This window comes from Ipomoea triloba, chromosome 15 (genome assembly GCF_003576645.1).
Source record: "Ipomoea triloba cultivar NCNSP0323 chromosome 15, ASM357664v1".
In the NCBI taxonomy this organism is placed as follows: Eukaryota; Viridiplantae; Streptophyta; class Magnoliopsida; order Solanales; family Convolvulaceae; genus Ipomoea; species Ipomoea triloba.
Window position 1 is genome coordinate 19,292,882 of NC_044930.1, and position 18,971 is coordinate 19,311,852.

An 18,971-nucleotide genomic window follows, 5' to 3' on the forward strand; every position below is an offset into this window, starting at 1 on the left:
ATTTTGGCTCTTCTTCTTCCCACACTACTTCGATGTTTTCATCCTCACTCTCCATCTCTACCTCCTTTTGATTTTCCAATTCGAAAATTGGGACTTCTTCAAGCACCGGGGCGTAACAATCTTCCATTCTTCCAAAACTCTCCTCTCCCTTAGCATTTTGCGCGTTTTCGACTTCTTGTACAATCCTTGGATGGGCTTCCAAAGCGGGGATGTCATCCATGACGGTGGAGTTAGCTCGGGGCTCATTCATTTTCATGAGCTCCTCCATCATGGACATCATCTTCGTTTCAACTTCTTCTAGTGGAAGTCCTTCTTTTCGGAGGGTAGCGAGATAGTCCTTTAGTTCGCTCTTGATTTTGGCTTTTAGTTTAGCCGTATCCTCATTGGCCATCCTAGTGAATTCGTCAATTTTTGCTTTTAGAATTTCAATTTCATCGGTGGCTGGTGGGATATAATCGCAAGGATCTATATGTGTATTATATGGGTAAGAGGGTAGTGTTTCAAAGGAATAGGTAGTATTGTTTTCTTTGTGGTTTTGTGATGGAGGTGGGTAATAAGTGTTTAGTTGGGAATTGAGAAACAAATTTGACTCGAGAGTATAGCTTGGATCAAGTTGTTGCATCATTTGCGCAAACTTACTCTCTATGTTTTGGGATATTTCTTTGGAGCTTAATGAGTCAATTTCTTGATTGGAGTATTGTGAAGGGTAATTTTGTTGGAAAGGTGGAGGTGGTATTTCATATGGGTATGGGTGATGATTGGGTGTATGGATTGGATAGTGATATGAAGATGGTAATCGATATTTTGATGGAATTGGGTAATGGTATGGATGTGGGTAGTGGTATGTTGGTGGAAGGTAAGTATAGGTGGAATGGGGGTAATAGGGATATGGTTGGGGTTGAGGATTTGTTTAGCACTTATTGGCAAGCTTCAAGAGGTTTGATTAAAGAGAATTTCATGCACAATAGCTTGGCCAACAACAAATAATTTTGCAACTAAAAGTAGTTGCAAGTGAGCACAAGATATTCAAGATAATATAAGCTCACTTCTTCAAGCAAGTAACAAAAATAAGAAAAGAACATAAAATAAACAAAAAGAAAGCAATTCAAGAACTCTTAAAATTCTACTTCTAAGACGTCAACACTATTCGAAACCGTTTGCCATCCCCGGCAACGGCGCCATTTTGATGTTGTGATTATAGTGGGAGTGAATGTGAAAGTGGAAGTGGTAAAACGAAGAGTTAAACTCCCCGAGTGTCGTGTCTCTCAAGGATGGCGAATGGGAATCAAATTAGTGTGTTGGCATCTAAGAGGTTGAAGAGAAAGAGTTACGGGAGTGCTAAGGGTTGAATTCATTTGTAAGAAGGGGAAGGTTGATAGTGGTTGTGTAAAATAAATAAAAGTAAAGTGGAGATTGGGGCTTTAAGCTTTCCCATGTGGTTTATCTTTGGATGGTTTTGCGAGTGCAAGTTGTGGAATAGACTAGGGAGTTCGTGGCACATCACCAAGTGGCGTCACACTTTGGACTCCCACATCCTCATTCGGTTGGGGCATTTCGTCGAACACTTTGTCTACCACTCCTATCGGATCTTGTCCTTTCGGACTAAGAGCGGAGATATGGGTGAGTTAGACTCGTGAGTGGCCGCTATCGCGCACACACTCACTTCCTTTGGGTTTGCTACCTAATGTGGCCACAAAAGGCACAAAGCTTGAGGAACATCATCCACACGAGTTCAACATCCAACAAACAAGCAATTCACAAATCAAAGCAATAATATTAAACATCCACATAGATCTACCATGGGGCCACCAATCCCCTGTCTAATCTACTCTATCATACTAGAGAAACAAGAAAGAGAAAGGAAAATGCAAAGAAACAAGTATTGAATTAGAAAATGAAGAGAATGATTACCAACCTTTTGAGAAGGGGATCTTACAACCTTGATCTTGAAAATCCAATCTCCTCTCTTGCCCTTGATCTATTCTAAAACTTATGAAAGAAAGGAATTTTCTCCCAAGAGGGGAGAAAACCCTCTAAATCTATTCTATCCTATTCTATCAATTTTCTGATCTATTCTCCTCTCTCTTTAGGTTTAGGGCAAAAAGGGATTTATATAGGTGACAAAAAGGGGACAAATTCCCAAAATTACCCTTGTCCCGACCACGCTTGCTCACATGCGTTTGAGTGGCGTGGTGGCTCTCTGGAATAATTCCACGCCCAGCCACACGCGTGTGAGGCTGCGTGGGACGCTACTGCATTTCGGCTTGTTTGTCTTTTGCTCTATTTTAGCTTCAAATCCCTCTCCAACCTGTGAAATACTTCAAAACTCTTTCTAGAAATGTTGTTAGAAGATTTTAATCGCATTTGAGCTAAAATGCATGCAATTGTTGTATTCGGATGTTAAAACGTTGCGCTTTTAATCTAATAAAGACCCCTTATAAGTGCTATCCTTGGTGCTTATCACCCGCAAAATCCCCACGGGGGCGAGGATGGGGTAGGAGTTTCATTACCCGCGCGAGTGCGGGTGCAGGTGCGGGGAGTGGGTTGGGAATGGTGCGTGGGCGGGTGATATATCCCCCGCACCCACCCCGCCCCATTGCCATCCCTATTCACAGCTACTACACAAGGGTGTCTACTGGATAAACTCCACCTTATAACTCTAGTCTGCAAAGGAGTACAAAGAGGTAAACCCAACTTAAATAAAAAAGACTAATAAACTACGTACTCTTGTTGATGAGAATCAAACTTGTAACCATATGGTTACCAAGTCAATATAGTGAATTTTTTTTATCCATATAACACATTAATACTATCCAAATTTAAGACACCAAGTCACCAAGTCACTTAGTTCTTAGTTCTTAAAGCTTAACTATTTTGTTTTTACTGAATATTGATTACAATTATACTAACTTCACAATTGTTTCTTATTATAGCTATGATGATGCTTCCACCATTTGTCTGAATCAAAGAAGTTTAGGGTTGGTATGTTGCTCTGAGTTTAATCCAAAACTCAAGTAGCAATTTGCCCCCTAATCTTACCTTGATATGAAAAATAGCAATCTGATCTTTTTTTCTCTCTCAGCAGCACAATTGTAGTTCCTTTATTTAACTTATGTTTTTGTAAGGGCTAATGATTTTTAATAAGCATGAAGAGATGTTGAGTGTTGATTATTGAGTAGATTACTTTTGAGCGTTGAATTGTTGCTGGTTGGAGTTTCTGGTTTTTTTTTTTTTCAACTATGAATATATGATGTAATTTTTTATTTGGAGTTTGGCAATTTATAGCTTTGTAAATTGTAGCTTAGTTAAGTTCACCACCTTGTAAATTTGTAAGGTTGAACACTTGAACAATCGATCTTAGATAAAAAAAATTTTTAATGTTTTAAAATCCGAAATAAACCGAAATCTGATAAAATCCGTCTGAACCCGAACATTTAAAAACCGAAAGGGTTACTCAATTAATTTAATCGAATAGGGTTTGAACTTTGAATTTAGGAAACCGAAATCCGAACGGGTTGGCGGTTCACAAATCCGAACCGCCCGAACCCGTCCGATGCACTCCCCTATATAAGTGTGTGTATTATTTAGAACAATGATAAAGACCCTTATAATTATTATTCTTAATTTATCATCTCTTTATTAGATATATGAATTCGTTATTAGTTATGACGATGGATCCACCAAATTCACTAATAAATAAATAATGTTTTTTCAAATCGTTTTAAATCGAAAGTGACTGATAGGAAGTTAGTAAGTGATAATTGTAGGATGAAAAATATTATTTTTCATTATTCAAAATTCTACATTTAATGCATGGGATATAGGCATATAGCTTTACTAGCAGTTTACCCGTGCGATGCACGGCATAAAGTAATTCTATTCATTAATCAAAGATATTTGACTATATTACTAGAATGGAGTAAAAAATGTGTATTGCATAAAGAGAAGTTACAAATTATTAAACACTTCATGGTATACAACATTGGTAGTGTGATTACTACTATCTGCCCCTTCATTGGCTATCAAGATTTTCAAACCTTTTGGGTTACTAATCCTTGAAGCAGCAACGTAAAGTTGACCGTGGACAAACACTGGCTTCCTTAAAAGTAACCCTACATGTGACAAAGTTTGACCTTGACTTTTGTTTATAGTCATTGCATAGGACAACATTACCGGGAATTGTCTTCTTTGGAATTTAAATGGCAACCTTATATCAGTGGGTGTCATTGACATTCTTGGTATCAAAACAATCTCACCAGCATTGTTCCCAAATACAATCTTTGCTTCAACAACATGATTAGATAACCTTGTAATCACCAGTCTTGTTCCATTACAAAGTCCAAGTGCGTGATCTATGTTCCTCAAGAGCATTATTAGTGATCCAACCTTTAACGTTAATGCATGATTTGGTATGCCAGAGGCTTTCAGACCATTTAGAAATTCAGGAGTATGCATATCAGAAAGTACACCATTACTTGAGTCTGATTTACATACCGTGTCACAACTGAGGTAAGTCTTACTCTCAGCAATATGTAAGTCACTCATATATTCATTGATGGCGTTGACGACATCAAGTGTTGGAGCTAGTATGGCACGGCTTTTCATGTACTCTTCATCGCATCCCCTTTCCTTGAACAATGGAAATATGGTATCAACAATTGTTGATATATTGTCACCAGATGATGGCAATAACATCTCAAAAGGGATTTGCACATTTGCATAACCATCGTTGGGTCCTCCGACTTTGCCATCACCAATATCAGCTAACCATGTTGCAAATTCTTGAACTTGTTGCATATTAACCCCCAGTTGCATGGTATTTAGTCGCAAATTTTTGGTCAGCCTAAGTACTTTACATGTTGCCCAAAGATAAGAAGAATTTATTGTTGCTTGGACAATATCTTGTCTAGATCCTTTTGGAATGACTGGCAGTATTTGTCTAAAGTCACCTCCNTGTCTATTGCATAAAGAAAAGTTACAAATTATTAAACACTTCATGGTATACAACATTGGTAGTGTGATTACTACTATCTGCCCCTTCATTGGCTATCAAGATTTTCAAACCTTTTGGGTTACTAATCCTTGAAGCAGCAACGTAAAGTTGACCGTGGACAAACACTGGCTTCCTTAAAAGTAACCCTACATGTGACAAAGTTTGACCTTGACTTTTGTTTATAGTCATTGCATAGGACAACATTACCGGGAATTGTCTTCTTTGGAATTTAAATGGCAACCTTATATCAGTGGGTGTCATTGACATTCTTGGTATCAAAACAATCTCACCAGCATTGTTCCCAAATACAATCTTTGCTTCAACAACATGATTAGATAACCTTGTAATCACCAGTCTTGTTCCATTACAAAGTCCAAGTGCGTGATCTATGTTCCTCAAGAGCATTATTAGTGATCCAACCTTTAACGTTAATGCATGATTTGGTATGCCAGAGGCTTTCAGACCATTTAGAAATTCAGGAGTATGCATATCAGAAAGTACACCATTACTTGAGTCTGATTTACATACCGTGTCACAACTGAGGTAAGTCTTACTCTCAGCAATATGTAAGTCACTCATATATTCATTGATGGCGTTGACGACATCAAGTGTTGGAGCTAGTATGGCACGGCTTTTCATGTACTCTTCATCGCATCCCCTTTCCTTGAACAATGGAAATATGGTATCAACAATTGTTGATATATTGTCACCAGATGATGGCAATAACATCTCAAAAGGGATTTGCACATTTGCATAACCATCGTTGGGTCCTCCGACTTTGCCATCACCAATATCAGCTAACCATGTTGCAAATTCTTGAACTTGTTGCATATTAACCCCCAGTTGCATGGTATTTAGTCGCAAATTTTTGGTCAGCCTAAGTACTTTACATGTTGCCCAAAGATAAGAAGAATTTATTGTTGCTTGGACAATATCTTGTCTAGATCCTTTTGGAATGACTGGCAGTATTTGTCTAAAGTCACCTCCAAATACAGGAATGACTGGCAGTATTTGTCTAAAGTCACCTCCAAATACAACTGTTTTTCCTCCTATTTGTCTAAAGTCACCTCCAAATACAACTGTTTTTCCTCCAAAGGTTTTCCCCTCACTGTGAGGTACAACTGTTTTTCCTCCAAAGGTTTTCCCCTCACTGTGAGGATCTTTTGATCTCATTAGATCGCGCATAGTTCTGTCTAGAGCTTCAAAACAGTGTATGTGCATCATTGGTGCTTCATCTCATATAATAAGTTTAGCGATAGTCATGAGTTCTGCAAGTTGGCTGCCAGGAATGATGTTGCATGTGGAGTCATTTGTTAACACAATTGGTATTGCAAACCTAGAATGTGTTGTTCTTCCTCCGGGTAGTAGCAGTGATGCGATGCCACTTGACGCNTAGCCATAAACGAAATACAGACCACCCATGTTTTGGCATACATCATTGATAACAGTATCATAAACCACTCTTTGTTCATCAGTTAGCTCCTCCTCCATTTGTTCGGTCTCCTTACCTAGTGCAGCACGGTCGTAAGCCATCTCTTCAAACACCAAACGATTATGAACTAACCATGAATCGTCAAAGTTTGGAATTGGCATTTGAGGATAATCTTTCAAAGACTTATTGTATAACTGTAACAGTCGCTCAATCTCAATCCGATGAACAAATATCTACAAAGAAAGGAAAAAAAAAAGTCATCGTAAAAAAAACTTAGATGAATACAATTGTTGGGTTTACTAATTTAGATCAAACAAACCCAAACTCAGTAAAATACCTTTATCCTGCAAGGCTGTTCGTCTGTTGTATTGCATGTCTTCTGCAAGGTGATGCCATACTGCATTCCAAACATTTTCAGGTCTACTCACCAAGTTGGACGTTAATAAAATTACAAAAAGTCTTCTCATTACCTTTGCAGTAGACCACTCGCTTGCTTCATTGATTGCATCGATGTATTCTTTATCATCGTCTAACAAACCCCTTGCATAGCATGCATCTCGAAAAGTCGGATATGTGACACCTTGAAAGGTTTTGATGTCTTCAAAATTTGTAGGACCCCAAACTACATTCAACAGACATCTCAAATAATATATTTCACCACTTCCCGGAGGGATATAAAAGATGCGACCAATTGCGAATCCCCTTTTCCGTGGATGCCACTATCTGATATCCTTCTTCCAAACAAACTTGGTAGGCATGTCAATGTAAGCCAATTGTTTAGCAGCATCAAAAGTCTTGTTTGCATCGAACCATGCAGTGAACATGCTTTGATTTACCGTGGGCCTGTTGAGAACATCTTCTATCTTGTCATCGTCCTCAAATATAATAGATTAACAATCTTGCAAGTGAAAGCTAAGTCGTTCTACGGGAGGTTGACAATCTTGCAAGTGAAAGCTAAGTCGTTCTACGGGAGGTTGCCTGAATTGGAAGTGAAAGCTAAGTCGTTCTACGGGAGGTTGCCTGAATTGGACGTCGTAGCTAAGGAGCCTCCATGCAGCTTCGCATGCAGATACATATCTGCAATGGAGCCTCCATGCAGCTTCGCATGCAGATACATATCTGCAATCGAGCCTCCATGCAGCTTCGCATGCAGATACATATCTGCAATCATAAAACATGCTTATTTCATCAACAACCTCATCTTGACCATCCTCGTTAGTACTCTTGTAGAACTCAGCTGTCACCCTGTCATTTCCTTTGTTGACATACTTGAAGAGGTACTTGATTGACCTCGACTGGTTACACCATTCAACATTGATGTGTGCTTTGTATTTGAGAAGTAGGTATCTATTATGTGGAACCACGTATCGACTATGTAATTGGACCTCATTCTTTTGCACAAATCTACCATTATCAGAACGCTTGTATATTGGGTAGCCTTCAGCATCCCAAGAAGAAACATCAACAAATTTCTTCGGAAAGTGTTTAGAACACTTGTTGTTCACCATGCATGGAGAGGTAGTCTTGTGTAATCCACACGGTCCATGAATCATAAATTCTTCTACAGCTTTGTAGTACTCATAATCTTCCACTTTGTCTGGAATTGTAACCCCTCACCTATTTCAGTAAAATTAAGGTTCGAAAAATATTTCTTTAGGCTATAACATTCATGAGATGATCTCCCGATGCCTCAAAAGAATTATTATAAGTAAGGACAGTTAGTAATAAGCTACGATCGTACGTCCCGGTCACGAACCGTAAAAATTTTAGGAACTAGTATTCGGACCCGTTTGTCCTAGGAAATGGATTTTTAGACACCATACTATTATTCTGGAATTTCCTATTTAATTAGATTAGCCCATAGCAGCAAAAATTTATTTGTGATCGTACATCGCGAAATTTCGCGGTGTACCGAACCTAGCCCAATTTTGAGTTTTAGACTGGAATAAATTTTTGGGTTCGAAAATTATTTGAATTAAATTAATTTCTACCGAGAGTTCATCTGATTTAATCCCAATCAGTCCAAGCTAAGATATTTTTAAGATCAAACCACAAAGAGGTGACACTTGTCACCATTATTTACCATGTGTTGGAAGGAGACTAGTCAACCAAGTGGGTAAATATTTAAGCATTTTTTTCCCCTTTTTCCCTTGTGTTGGCCGAAATATTCAAGGAGAGGAGAGAGTGAAATTTTCATCTTTTTCTTCAAGCTCCAACACTCCATAGCCGAGATCTCCACACAAGTCTCCAAAATATTCGGTAAAACTCCAATTTTATTCGGTAGATAGCTTTATTTTTCATCCTAGAACATGAATCTAAGTTAAGATTTCTTAAAATCATGTGTTATGTGGTTGATGGAATTCTAGGGTTTTAAGGTGAATTGGGGAAAATCATCTACAAGGATCTTCTACAAAATTAGAAACCCGATTGAGGTAAGGAATCCCTTTAATTGGTTGAGGTTGTTTGAAACTAGATAATTGATAGTTTGGTTGAAATATGATGGGTTCTAGGTGGAATTTTTGTGTACATAATGTATGTATATATATATGTAATTGTATTTTTCATAAGGCATATGTACAAAATGTTGTGTTGGTATGAGGTGGTTGTTAATGTGCCTAAACAATTAGGTTAAGCATACTATGTATATTATAATATGTATAGTATGTATGTACGTGTAGTGTATATATATATTTATAAGTATTATGTACATATATAAAGTATGTATGTACGTGTAGTGTAAAATATATATATATTTATAAGTATTATGTACATATATATAGTATGTATGCACGTGTAGTGTAGTATATGTGTATATATATACGTGTTATATATATGTAAGCCGTATGGGTGTATATGTTTATATAAATACATACCTAAAAGGTATGTATGTATTATTAGAATAAAAGGTAGTATTATGTGCATATAAAGAATATATGTACTAGGAGTGTTGTGCCCATGTTAAGGTTGGGAAGTGTATATGTTATATGCATTGAGATGTAAATGTGTCAAGTATGATACCTATGTGAAAAATGTGGTGTTTAAAGTGTGTGCTAGTTACACTTGAATTACTTTTGTGAAAGGATGTTAGTGGATCATCCAAATGTTTTGTAAAAGAAAAGGAGAATTTTTTAATTGGGTTAAAAGGAGAATTAACTTCCGAGTATTGGAATTGACCCAAGTATGTCCAAAATATTTTCAATGCAAAAAAAAAAGGGAAAGAGTAGAAAAATGTTTTCAAACCTTAGTTCTAGTAACAGTGGTGAAGGATCTTGTTAACCACGGAATAAAGATGAGCTTAAAGTGCCTATTCCGCATGGTAATTATGTGTATGATCAATCATACTGTGGGCGAAGTCTATTCGCCGAGTACTATATCACCCGGAAGGAAAAGGTACTCCTACGGGGGTGTGCACACTCAAGTATAGTCACTCTATGTTCGGGTAGGTGTCGTTCTTATGAACCTAGTGAGGCTAGCTAGGAATCATTCCAACGCTCCTATAAGTCCAGGGGATCAGTATTAGACCGGGCAATGACCACTGAACCCGAGTTCAACGATCCAAGTGGTCAAAAGTGGAGAAAGGACTCCAAAGGCCTCACACTTTCTATCTAGGACTAAGTGGAATTTCGAAATATGAATGTAGTTACGCCGTAGCTACGAGAAAGAAAGTTGTGACAAGTATTTAAGTACCCAAAGATTGTGGGTGATCTTTCTCTTTGGAAAGGGAAAAGTGATGAGAATCTCATTATGAGGGAAAGGTTTCTACCAAAGTGATTACAAGCAAGATGTGTGATTTATGTTTTCTACTACTTACTAGTATGCTTAATTGTTTAACAATATATTATTGGGTATGTAAATGATTACCAAATGACTTTGTCAAGAGGGGAAAATGTTATGAGACGTTATTGAATTGTGCTCATAATGTATGCAAGTTGCTATTTATAACTGTTGCAGGTAGAATCTTTGCCGATGAGTAAGGTATAGGGTTTTCTATGTAACAACTTTTACAAAACCTTTATTTAGTTTTGAATGACCCATGGATATCCTTACTTAGCCGTCGTGCTAACTACACTTCACTGTGTTCCTATCAGATGCAGTCTAGCGTCAGTTCCTGCAGCCCGGTGAACTCCGAAAGTTCACCGGAGTATGTTTGTCAGGGCATGGATTATGACGATTACATACAGATGATGGAGGGTGAAGACCCATACGCACCTGGTTATGCTCCCGAGGCTCCCACCAATCCAGATACTCCTATGGCTCCGTCGGCCCCTTTTGTCTCTTGCCCGGTTATGGACGAGTTCCATGTTGCTTATGGCTTTTACCCCATAGAGCCGTTAGATGGTAGTGATCCCCTGGAGTTCATTGTGCAGTACCCCTACCCTTGGGACCCTAGCCCTCGGGATGTTTGGGAGGAGTGGTCGATGGTCATAACCACTTCTCGGTTTTTGGACCACATTACCTGGTATGAGGGGGAGTGACACCTGGTCTGGGGAGAGTTCACCGGCCCCGTGTACCGCATGCTCGACTAGACGTCGGATCCTTGGGAGTCTTTGGGAAATTTTTTTGGTGTACATATATTTTTTGTAGCCTTAGTGATGGCTAGGCATGACCAGTTGCGTCTAGGTTGAACCTCGTTTGTATTTTGGCCCGAGGGGCAATCTTATGTATGTATCGTTGCAAGAATATATATTTTGCTTAATGAAGCCTTACCAGTTGATATGTATAAAAGTGCTTAAGTATCTGTTGGGTGATGGTTGTGGTTAGAAGAGTTCCCTTTAGCCTGTGCACCTAGAGTGAGGTTTATCGCGGAATGATAGAACTCTCTCTCTAGGTGTGGCGGTAATGCCTCGGATGTACGGGAAGGTAGGTCCGGGGTGTTACAGGAATTTCAGCAGAAATGAAATTGTCCATGCATGCGGCTGTGGATAAGCTGTGTACTCTTTCAAGGAAGATTAAAATGTGGGCATGTGGTAACCCACGCTTTTGGAATTCAATAGTATAGACAACTGCAAACATATACCACAAAGTATGAAATCTTTCTTTTGCAATTTCTAGTTAAAATAGTGCAAAATAATTGATTAGTATTTGGTAAGAAATAAATATACCTGCTGTGACAACACCAAAGAGATGACCTGCCCTTATCTCTTTAACCAAACAATCAAGCTTCATTTTGAAGACCCTACATACAATATCAGGTCTGTCTTCAGCCTTCAGCTGACATTTTTTCAAGTACCTTTGTATTTCTGGCCACTTTGGATTACAGGTAAACGTTATAAACAAATTTGGATATCCCTTGTGTCTACAGATCGTCATCGCATCCTGGTAATTCTGAATCATGTACCTAGCCCCGCCTGTAAAGCTTGATGGTAAGATGATTCGTTTACCTTGACGGGCTTATCCACTTCACCTCTAGTCAATGCATCGGATAGTCCTTTGTAGGCTTCACACCTTAAAGCCTTTTGATTGTTCCTAATAAACAACAACCTGCTGGATTCAACCATGGTGTATGCATCGACCAAAAATTGTTGGAAAAGTCTCTTGGCATATAGAATTGTTGACACTTCATTAAACCTGTCATGCATCCTATATGCGAAGAACTCACGTTGTGAAACACGGACTCTACCTCCACTTTCCTTCTTCCTCGAGATGTTGAATTGAATATCTTCCCTATAACCGTCTTCTCCATAGGGAAACAGTAACGGATATTGCAACGGCAAATACGCTGGGTTAAGCTCATTTATCCTCTTTAGGGATCCTGAATTACTCTCCACCAAAATATCTTGGTTACCTGACGTAGGGGATAAATCTCCTACAATTAAAGCAGCAACCTCTGATGCAGTTTGTAAGTTGTAAGTCCGTGCATCACCGTTTCGCTTGCCAATCAACCTTATCTTATACTCTACACTTGGATTATTCTCCATTTTGGATTTTGCAAAACGGAATGTTTTAACTAACACATTATGCTCATCCAAATCTTGCTTAATATCTTCCACTATATCTTCCTGTAGTTTGTCGTCATCATTGTTACCCCTGTTACACAACAATACAAAAGAAATAGTTATTAGTTCTCAAGATGTAGTTCTTACTGGTTATTAAGATAATATATATAATATTTTGTAAATAAGAAATAATATAATAGAAGTGATTACCCGAATGCATTGATGCGATTTTGAATTTCATTCTCTGTGTCATGTATGTACAGTTGGGCAAATTTTGGGCTGCTACCATCTTGGGGTCTTAGGCCTCCCATTAGATGAAAATTCTGACCACTAATCCTAAACATTGGCGGGCAAGAACCATTGTTTATAGATTTGTCAATCTTTGCTCCTAATGATATAAAAAAGAACATACTATTGTACCTACGAATGTTGCGTAAAAATACATTTCTCTTCTCTCCATGACAAAAAAATAAATCCAAAATACGTCTCGGAGGTTTTATCATTTTTGGTAACTTGATTTTGCCATGAGCACAACATCCTGGGTATTTGACACTACCATTGCGGACATTCTTATTAATTCGTTCCTCATACCAAAAAATAGCATTGCAATGATCGCAAATATTGCTTGGGTCACCAATATCACTGTACTGAACTACATTAATGAGAGAAGGCAATTTAATAAACACTGCACTGTATACCTTTTCCTATTATGTGTTCTTGAGAAAAAAAAAAGAAAAAGATAAACGGCAGTAAGACAGGTGATGCGTATTACCATCCTCGCTGGGTGACACTTGATCCTTGATCTGAGCAGCCTCTGCAAACTCAACTTCTAAACATCGGTTGACTTCAAGCGCATGACTTTTAAGAGTGGATCCATTGCTTTCGACTGGAATACTTGATCCCAAACACACATGACTGGCCGGCAAACCTGTACAGCAATGTAGTATGTAAACAAATTTGTTATAAATGGTCAAACGTATTAGTTTGGGACAAAACATAATTTAATTTAGAGTTAATACCACAAATGGTCCTCTGACTATTGGGGTAGTACTTCTTTTAGTCCTCGATTTTCAATTCGACCACAAATGGTCCTCTGACCTTCATTTTTGACCACAAATAGTCCTCTGTTAAAATTTCTGTTAAATAGGTGTTAAATCTAGGGGTAATATCGTCAAATTGATTAATATTATTATGATTAATTCTTTTTTAGAATTATATGACAACATAATTAATTTCAAACATTAATAAACATTAAGTTAATAAATCTAAAAATAAAATGTACGTGAGAACTTATATAAATGAACAAATTAAATAAAAATCCATGATTAATGTTCGCAATTTGTACTTGATTAATTATATTAATTCAACGGTAGCAGCTTTCAGTTATGTCCCAAACAAAATGTTTGATTGATTAATGAAAAGTGAAAATTATTAATCGACCATGTATGAACAACCATGAAAATGATGAAAGCAAGATTTTTTTTAAAAAAATCTTCCATTTTAGTCTGTTGGTTAAATTAAAATAGATAGCTCTAATATTAAATCTTAATTTTGTACGCATAATTACGAGAATAAAGTGTATTGTCTTTTTATTTATGAGTATTTATATTTGTTAATTGTTTCAAATATGCTTGTTGGTGAAAAATTATAAACATTTTTATTTTATGAACATTATATATATCAATTTGACGATAATATCCCTAGATTTAACACTTATTTAATAGAAATTTTAACAAAAGGACTATTTGTGGTCAAAAATGAAAGTCAAAGGACCATTTGTGGTCGAATTAAAAGTCGAGTACTAAAAGGAGTACTACCCCAATAGTCAGAGGACCATTTGTGGTATTAACTCTTTAATTTATAGTAATCAGTTAACAATACCTAAACCTTCTGTTAGAGAACTAAGCTTTATTTGACTGGGGGTTGTAAATCTATCATTGTTATGCGTTGAATACTGTCGAACCGGTGTTGGGTTGCATCTTGTCATGTTCACCGAATTGAAGCATTCCCCTAACGTTTGATGAACTGCACATTACAATGTGCACCATCTTACAATAAAATACGGCTAACTTAGGCATTAATATGCACGGATATGTATAGCTAGAAAACTAACCATTAGTGACATCAGACAATGGAAGAGTGCCATGCATGTTGAATCGTAACTGTGTATCTGCATTTAAAATTAAAATGAGTACTTGGTAAAGACTTAGTTAATTTATTTACATATCTCAGTAAAGTAATTCTATTAAGAAAGCAAAAAAGCAAATATATACCTTTGTTACCCCTTAAGATATGCTCAGATTTATTGTTTGAGCTAATGCTCGATTTGATTAAGTTACCACCTAAAATAAAAATATCAAGTTGCACAATATTAATTAACTTGAATTAATAAACATTCAAACTACGACATATTCTTTCATTTAATTTGGTGTTGCAAAAATATAATGATTGTATTGTAGAATGTAAATGGTTAGCAAAAAACTTACTTTGAGTTATAATGCTCAATGGGGAATTCAAAGTATTTTCAAAAACACCGACTACACATGGTTCTGAAAACTGAGATCGTTTAACATTCCTGGGAGTTTGGAGATTGGTTGCCTTGATTGATGGATGGTTTTCGTTTTCTGATAGCATACGCCACAAATACAAATTAAACAAAAAAAATGGAATGTTACTATGTGTTTGACAAAATAAAATAATTGGTTGCAGAAAATGTTAGCAATAAGAAACCTATAACAATTTACCAAAGGGTAAAAACAGGTATTATAAGCCATTATAATCCATTATGCAAAACAAAGACAACACATCCTAATACTATCATATTATAATCTTCCAATACAATTATGAAATTTTTGGTCCCCTAAAGCAATATTTGTATATTGGAGAAACATACAAATATATTTTAATATTGTTAAAAAATATATATATATTAATATAATTTCATGCCAACTATGTCCTAATAATCCAGTAATCTTGAGCCTACACTACGCACTGGTGAACTTTGTCATTCTCATTTCTCTATGTTCATTTCTCAGCTCCAAAACAATCCCTACGCATTGTTTGACATTTCTTTCTCAACCCTAATGCTGCTTTAGCTCGAACCTATTGTCCTTGGGTTCTCTAATCTGCAAATTTTGTCATTCTCAGTTGTCTATGTTCATTTCTGAGATCCAATTTCTTACCTACGCATTGTTTGACATCTCTTTATAATTTCTGGTGTTGCTTTAGCTCGAATTTACAGGGTTCTTTGGAGAGAAATTCAGATTCCTCTCGGCTATGGCTAGAAATAGAGCTCATCGGTTCTTGGATTCGTTCACCTAAAAATGTGCTCTACCTAAGAATCTATTCGCCGATGACTCTAATGCGATGGGAGAACTCAGATCTAACAGTTCTATTCGAACCTATTGTTCTTGGGTTCTGTAATCTGCAAACTTTATAGGGTTTTCAGAGCAATATTCGAATTTTCGAATACATTGACGGTAAATATCTATCTATAGTAATTTTGAACTAATTATTGCTCTGATTTGTGTTAGGTTTACGTAGATGTGTTCGCATGGTGTGAAAAATCCCTGGTTAGGTTCTATGCTGATAGCAATGAGGTAATCTTTCAATACCATGATAGCACCATTTTCGTACGTATTTTATATTAGAGGATTCTGAAATTGTTCAGTTACGAACCTAAAACCCAAACTAAATTTCACATATGATAACTTAACTAAAATTTGCATATGTAAGGGTCTATAAACTGTTTAGCTCTATATGTAAGGAGATGCACTGCAGAAGAAATTATATATGCAGTTTTTGAATGAGATATATAACTTAAACAAAGAGTAAAAGAGTGTGTACCTTTGTTATTAGAATGGTGCTTCCTTTTACTGCCTATGAGAGTTGATTTCGTTAGTTGCTTCATCTTTGCTGCTAGCCAATAGTATGTTTCTGTCTTGAATGTAGAACTTGAGTTTCAATATTAACTTGCTATGAACTAAACCATTAATTGTGTATGAGTTTACTGGGGTGCAATAGATACTAGGGTGAATTCCATCCTTTAAGAGTATGTACTATTGAATTTCACTGGAAGCTACATCAACACATACTACAACCCATTTTATAAGCTTTATAGATGCTTGGAAATCCCACAACTCTGGAATACGAAGAGTTGGCTGCTGTATTGAATGCTGTTATCAGGATTATGTGGATTTATCATACATTTTTGAATAATGCCATATTCTGATCTTTAATTCTTTTTTTTTTTTGAAGTGATTCTTAAAATGTTAAATCATTTTAATAGTACTCTTATATTTACATTTTCGGAGATCCCGTATTATCTATAAGGGCTTTTTTGGAAAGCTTATCATTTTACGGTATTCTCCCGGAGAGGTATGTTTTGGTTTTTTTAACATTTGTTTCTTTCTTCGCTATAAGTATGTGTACTAACATTTTTTTCGAAGTCTTTGCAAAGGATGATAATTAATTCTGATGCATGTGAACACAATAGAACTTATTCAGCATCATAAGCCCAAGCTTTCAACTGATTTTGGGCTCAGTTAAAAAACAGTAAGCATACAATTTTTAAAATTACAGTCTGAGTAAATCCAAGATTATTATTAGTTTCAATTGACGACATGTAGGTATCTTAGATGCCAAATGTTTTCATCCTGTAATCCTCTAATAATATTCAATTACAGTTTTTAGATGATAATTGTTTCAATTATACTTATAATCTGTAAAATTACAATGTAGTACGAAATACCCTGCAAAAATCAATAACCAAATTTTCAGATTGTTTTTTGCTGCTTCATTAATCTAACTTAACTGAAAAGTATACGTAATTGTGGACTGAAAGTATAAAAGTTCTATTGAAAGGTACTCCTTGCTGACTACATGATGTGAATCTTTCAGAATCTGAAAATTTGCATTGACAAAACTTTTATAGAATAACTTAGCCTACTTCTAATTACATTGTGTAGAGAGTGGTTGTTTTTTTTCACTAAACACTACATTTCCAGTTATACAAAATCTAATTTGCAGCTAACTGATCACTTACCACTATCATTTGAACCCTCCATGAAGTTTCATCCTCTTCAGTCACTATCATTTGAACCCTCCATGAAGTTTCATCCTCTTCAGTGGTACTTGTATGAACCCTCCATGAAGTTTCATCCTCTTCAGTGGTACTTGTATAGCATGGATTCGCCACCCTCAATTGCAGCATGAACCTGAAAGGTGGAAAAAAAAAACACAAATACACTATTCTGCAGTAACTGTTAGACATGATTTCAAAAAACAATGTTCTAAATTTCAAAAAGCAAGCAAGATGGCCACAGTTACACATACACAGTGCACTGTTAAGTATTCAAACATCCAGAGTTTTCAAGTTAAACAAAACAAACAGCAAGTCACAATTATCTTCCAAATAACTTTGATTCAATCAATTTTTTCGAGTTTCACTCTTTGCTGCTTCACTTTTTTGCATCCCTATGTCGAAAAAAACTGATCGATTAAGCACCTCTTGACAGGTCCCTCAGTAGCATCATGAGTAACTGGCGGCAGAGTTGCAATTGGGTTGTCAGCTTCATCACTTAGAAAACCCTACAGATTCAGTAAGTTTATCAAAAACTCCTACAGTTTAAATATGATATTTGAAAGAATTGTATTTAAAGACAAATATATAACCTCAAGGATTTATATCATCCTCCGTCAAGCTTAGAATGTCAGGGCTTAGTTGTGCTAGGAGTTGTTGGTCAGTGTTAATCTTTAGAACAGGAAATGAGGTTGGAAAGTTGACAAACTGGTCCTTCCTAACTGAAATTCTGAATAACATACTCCTACCAACTAAATCTACTATCTCCTTTGGAGGGGCACTTGACTACAAAGGAAGAAATTTAGGTTAAGCTGCCTTCAATTTATAGATGTAGGACTCTAGAGACAGTAGTTAAAAATTTAGGACTTACATCTGTATAACTGTCATATAAATCAGCAGCTGCAATCCCAATTAACTCCATGCACTCTCGATCCCATAGCAAAAATGAAGCATTACCTTTCATGTCCACAGCACGTACTCTAAGTTTATACCTTAGAACATGGGTATTACGAACTTGCATACACTTGAAACATTTGTTCACCCCTTCTGAGAGTTCTAATTTCTTATTACAACCCTTTTTTGGACAGGAAGTATAGAACCAATCTGTTGGTGACTCAATACCATTGATCCTCGCAGCAATCCAGAATTCATCAAACTGTAAGTATGATTATAAAACAAAAATGAAATTTCAGTTTATACAATAATGGTAGAAAACCCACAGGAAGTCAAGAAACAGTGCTTACATTCTCAGTGTCAAATATGTCAGATATTGTAATCAGATCCATGGACTGACTTGTGGACTCATCAATGGTATTGGTGTAGCTAAGACTTGACATTGATGTTATGCTTCTCATTGGTGTTTGATATTCCCTGTCTCTAAGGCTGTGCATAGAGTCTATGTTAATGTTAGTTCATAAATAAGTAATTTTACAGATTACATAGATATTAAATTAATATACATTTCTATGAAACTTTTAAATTCCGGTTGGTCAAGGTTGAACAGCGATTGGGTCACATCATAGGATGAAC

General features: G+C 36.5%; 1 protein-coding gene across 1 annotated transcript; it reads right to left on the reverse strand.

Moving 5' to 3' along the window:
* Nucleotides 1–6,229: 6,229 nt before the first annotated feature.
* Nucleotides 6,230–18,778, reverse strand: LOC116005824. Its single transcript, XM_031246061.1, has 18 exons — nt 18,686–18,778; nt 18,313–18,597; nt 17,868–17,950; nt 17,406–17,577; nt 17,170–17,263; nt 14,848–14,985; nt 14,635–14,703; nt 14,475–14,531; nt 13,134–13,289; nt 12,846–13,013; nt 12,572–12,749; nt 11,807–12,452; nt 11,528–11,672; nt 7,394–8,022; nt 7,173–7,300; nt 6,896–6,965; nt 6,763–6,822; nt 6,230–6,658 (listed from the first exon to the last, which is right to left on the reverse strand). Exons 1-18 carry the CDS (start codon nt 18,776–18,778, stop codon nt 6,230–6,232), a joined length of 3,600 nt encoding a protein of 1,199 aa, XP_031101921.1.
* Nucleotides 18,779–18,971: the final 193 nt, after the last annotated feature.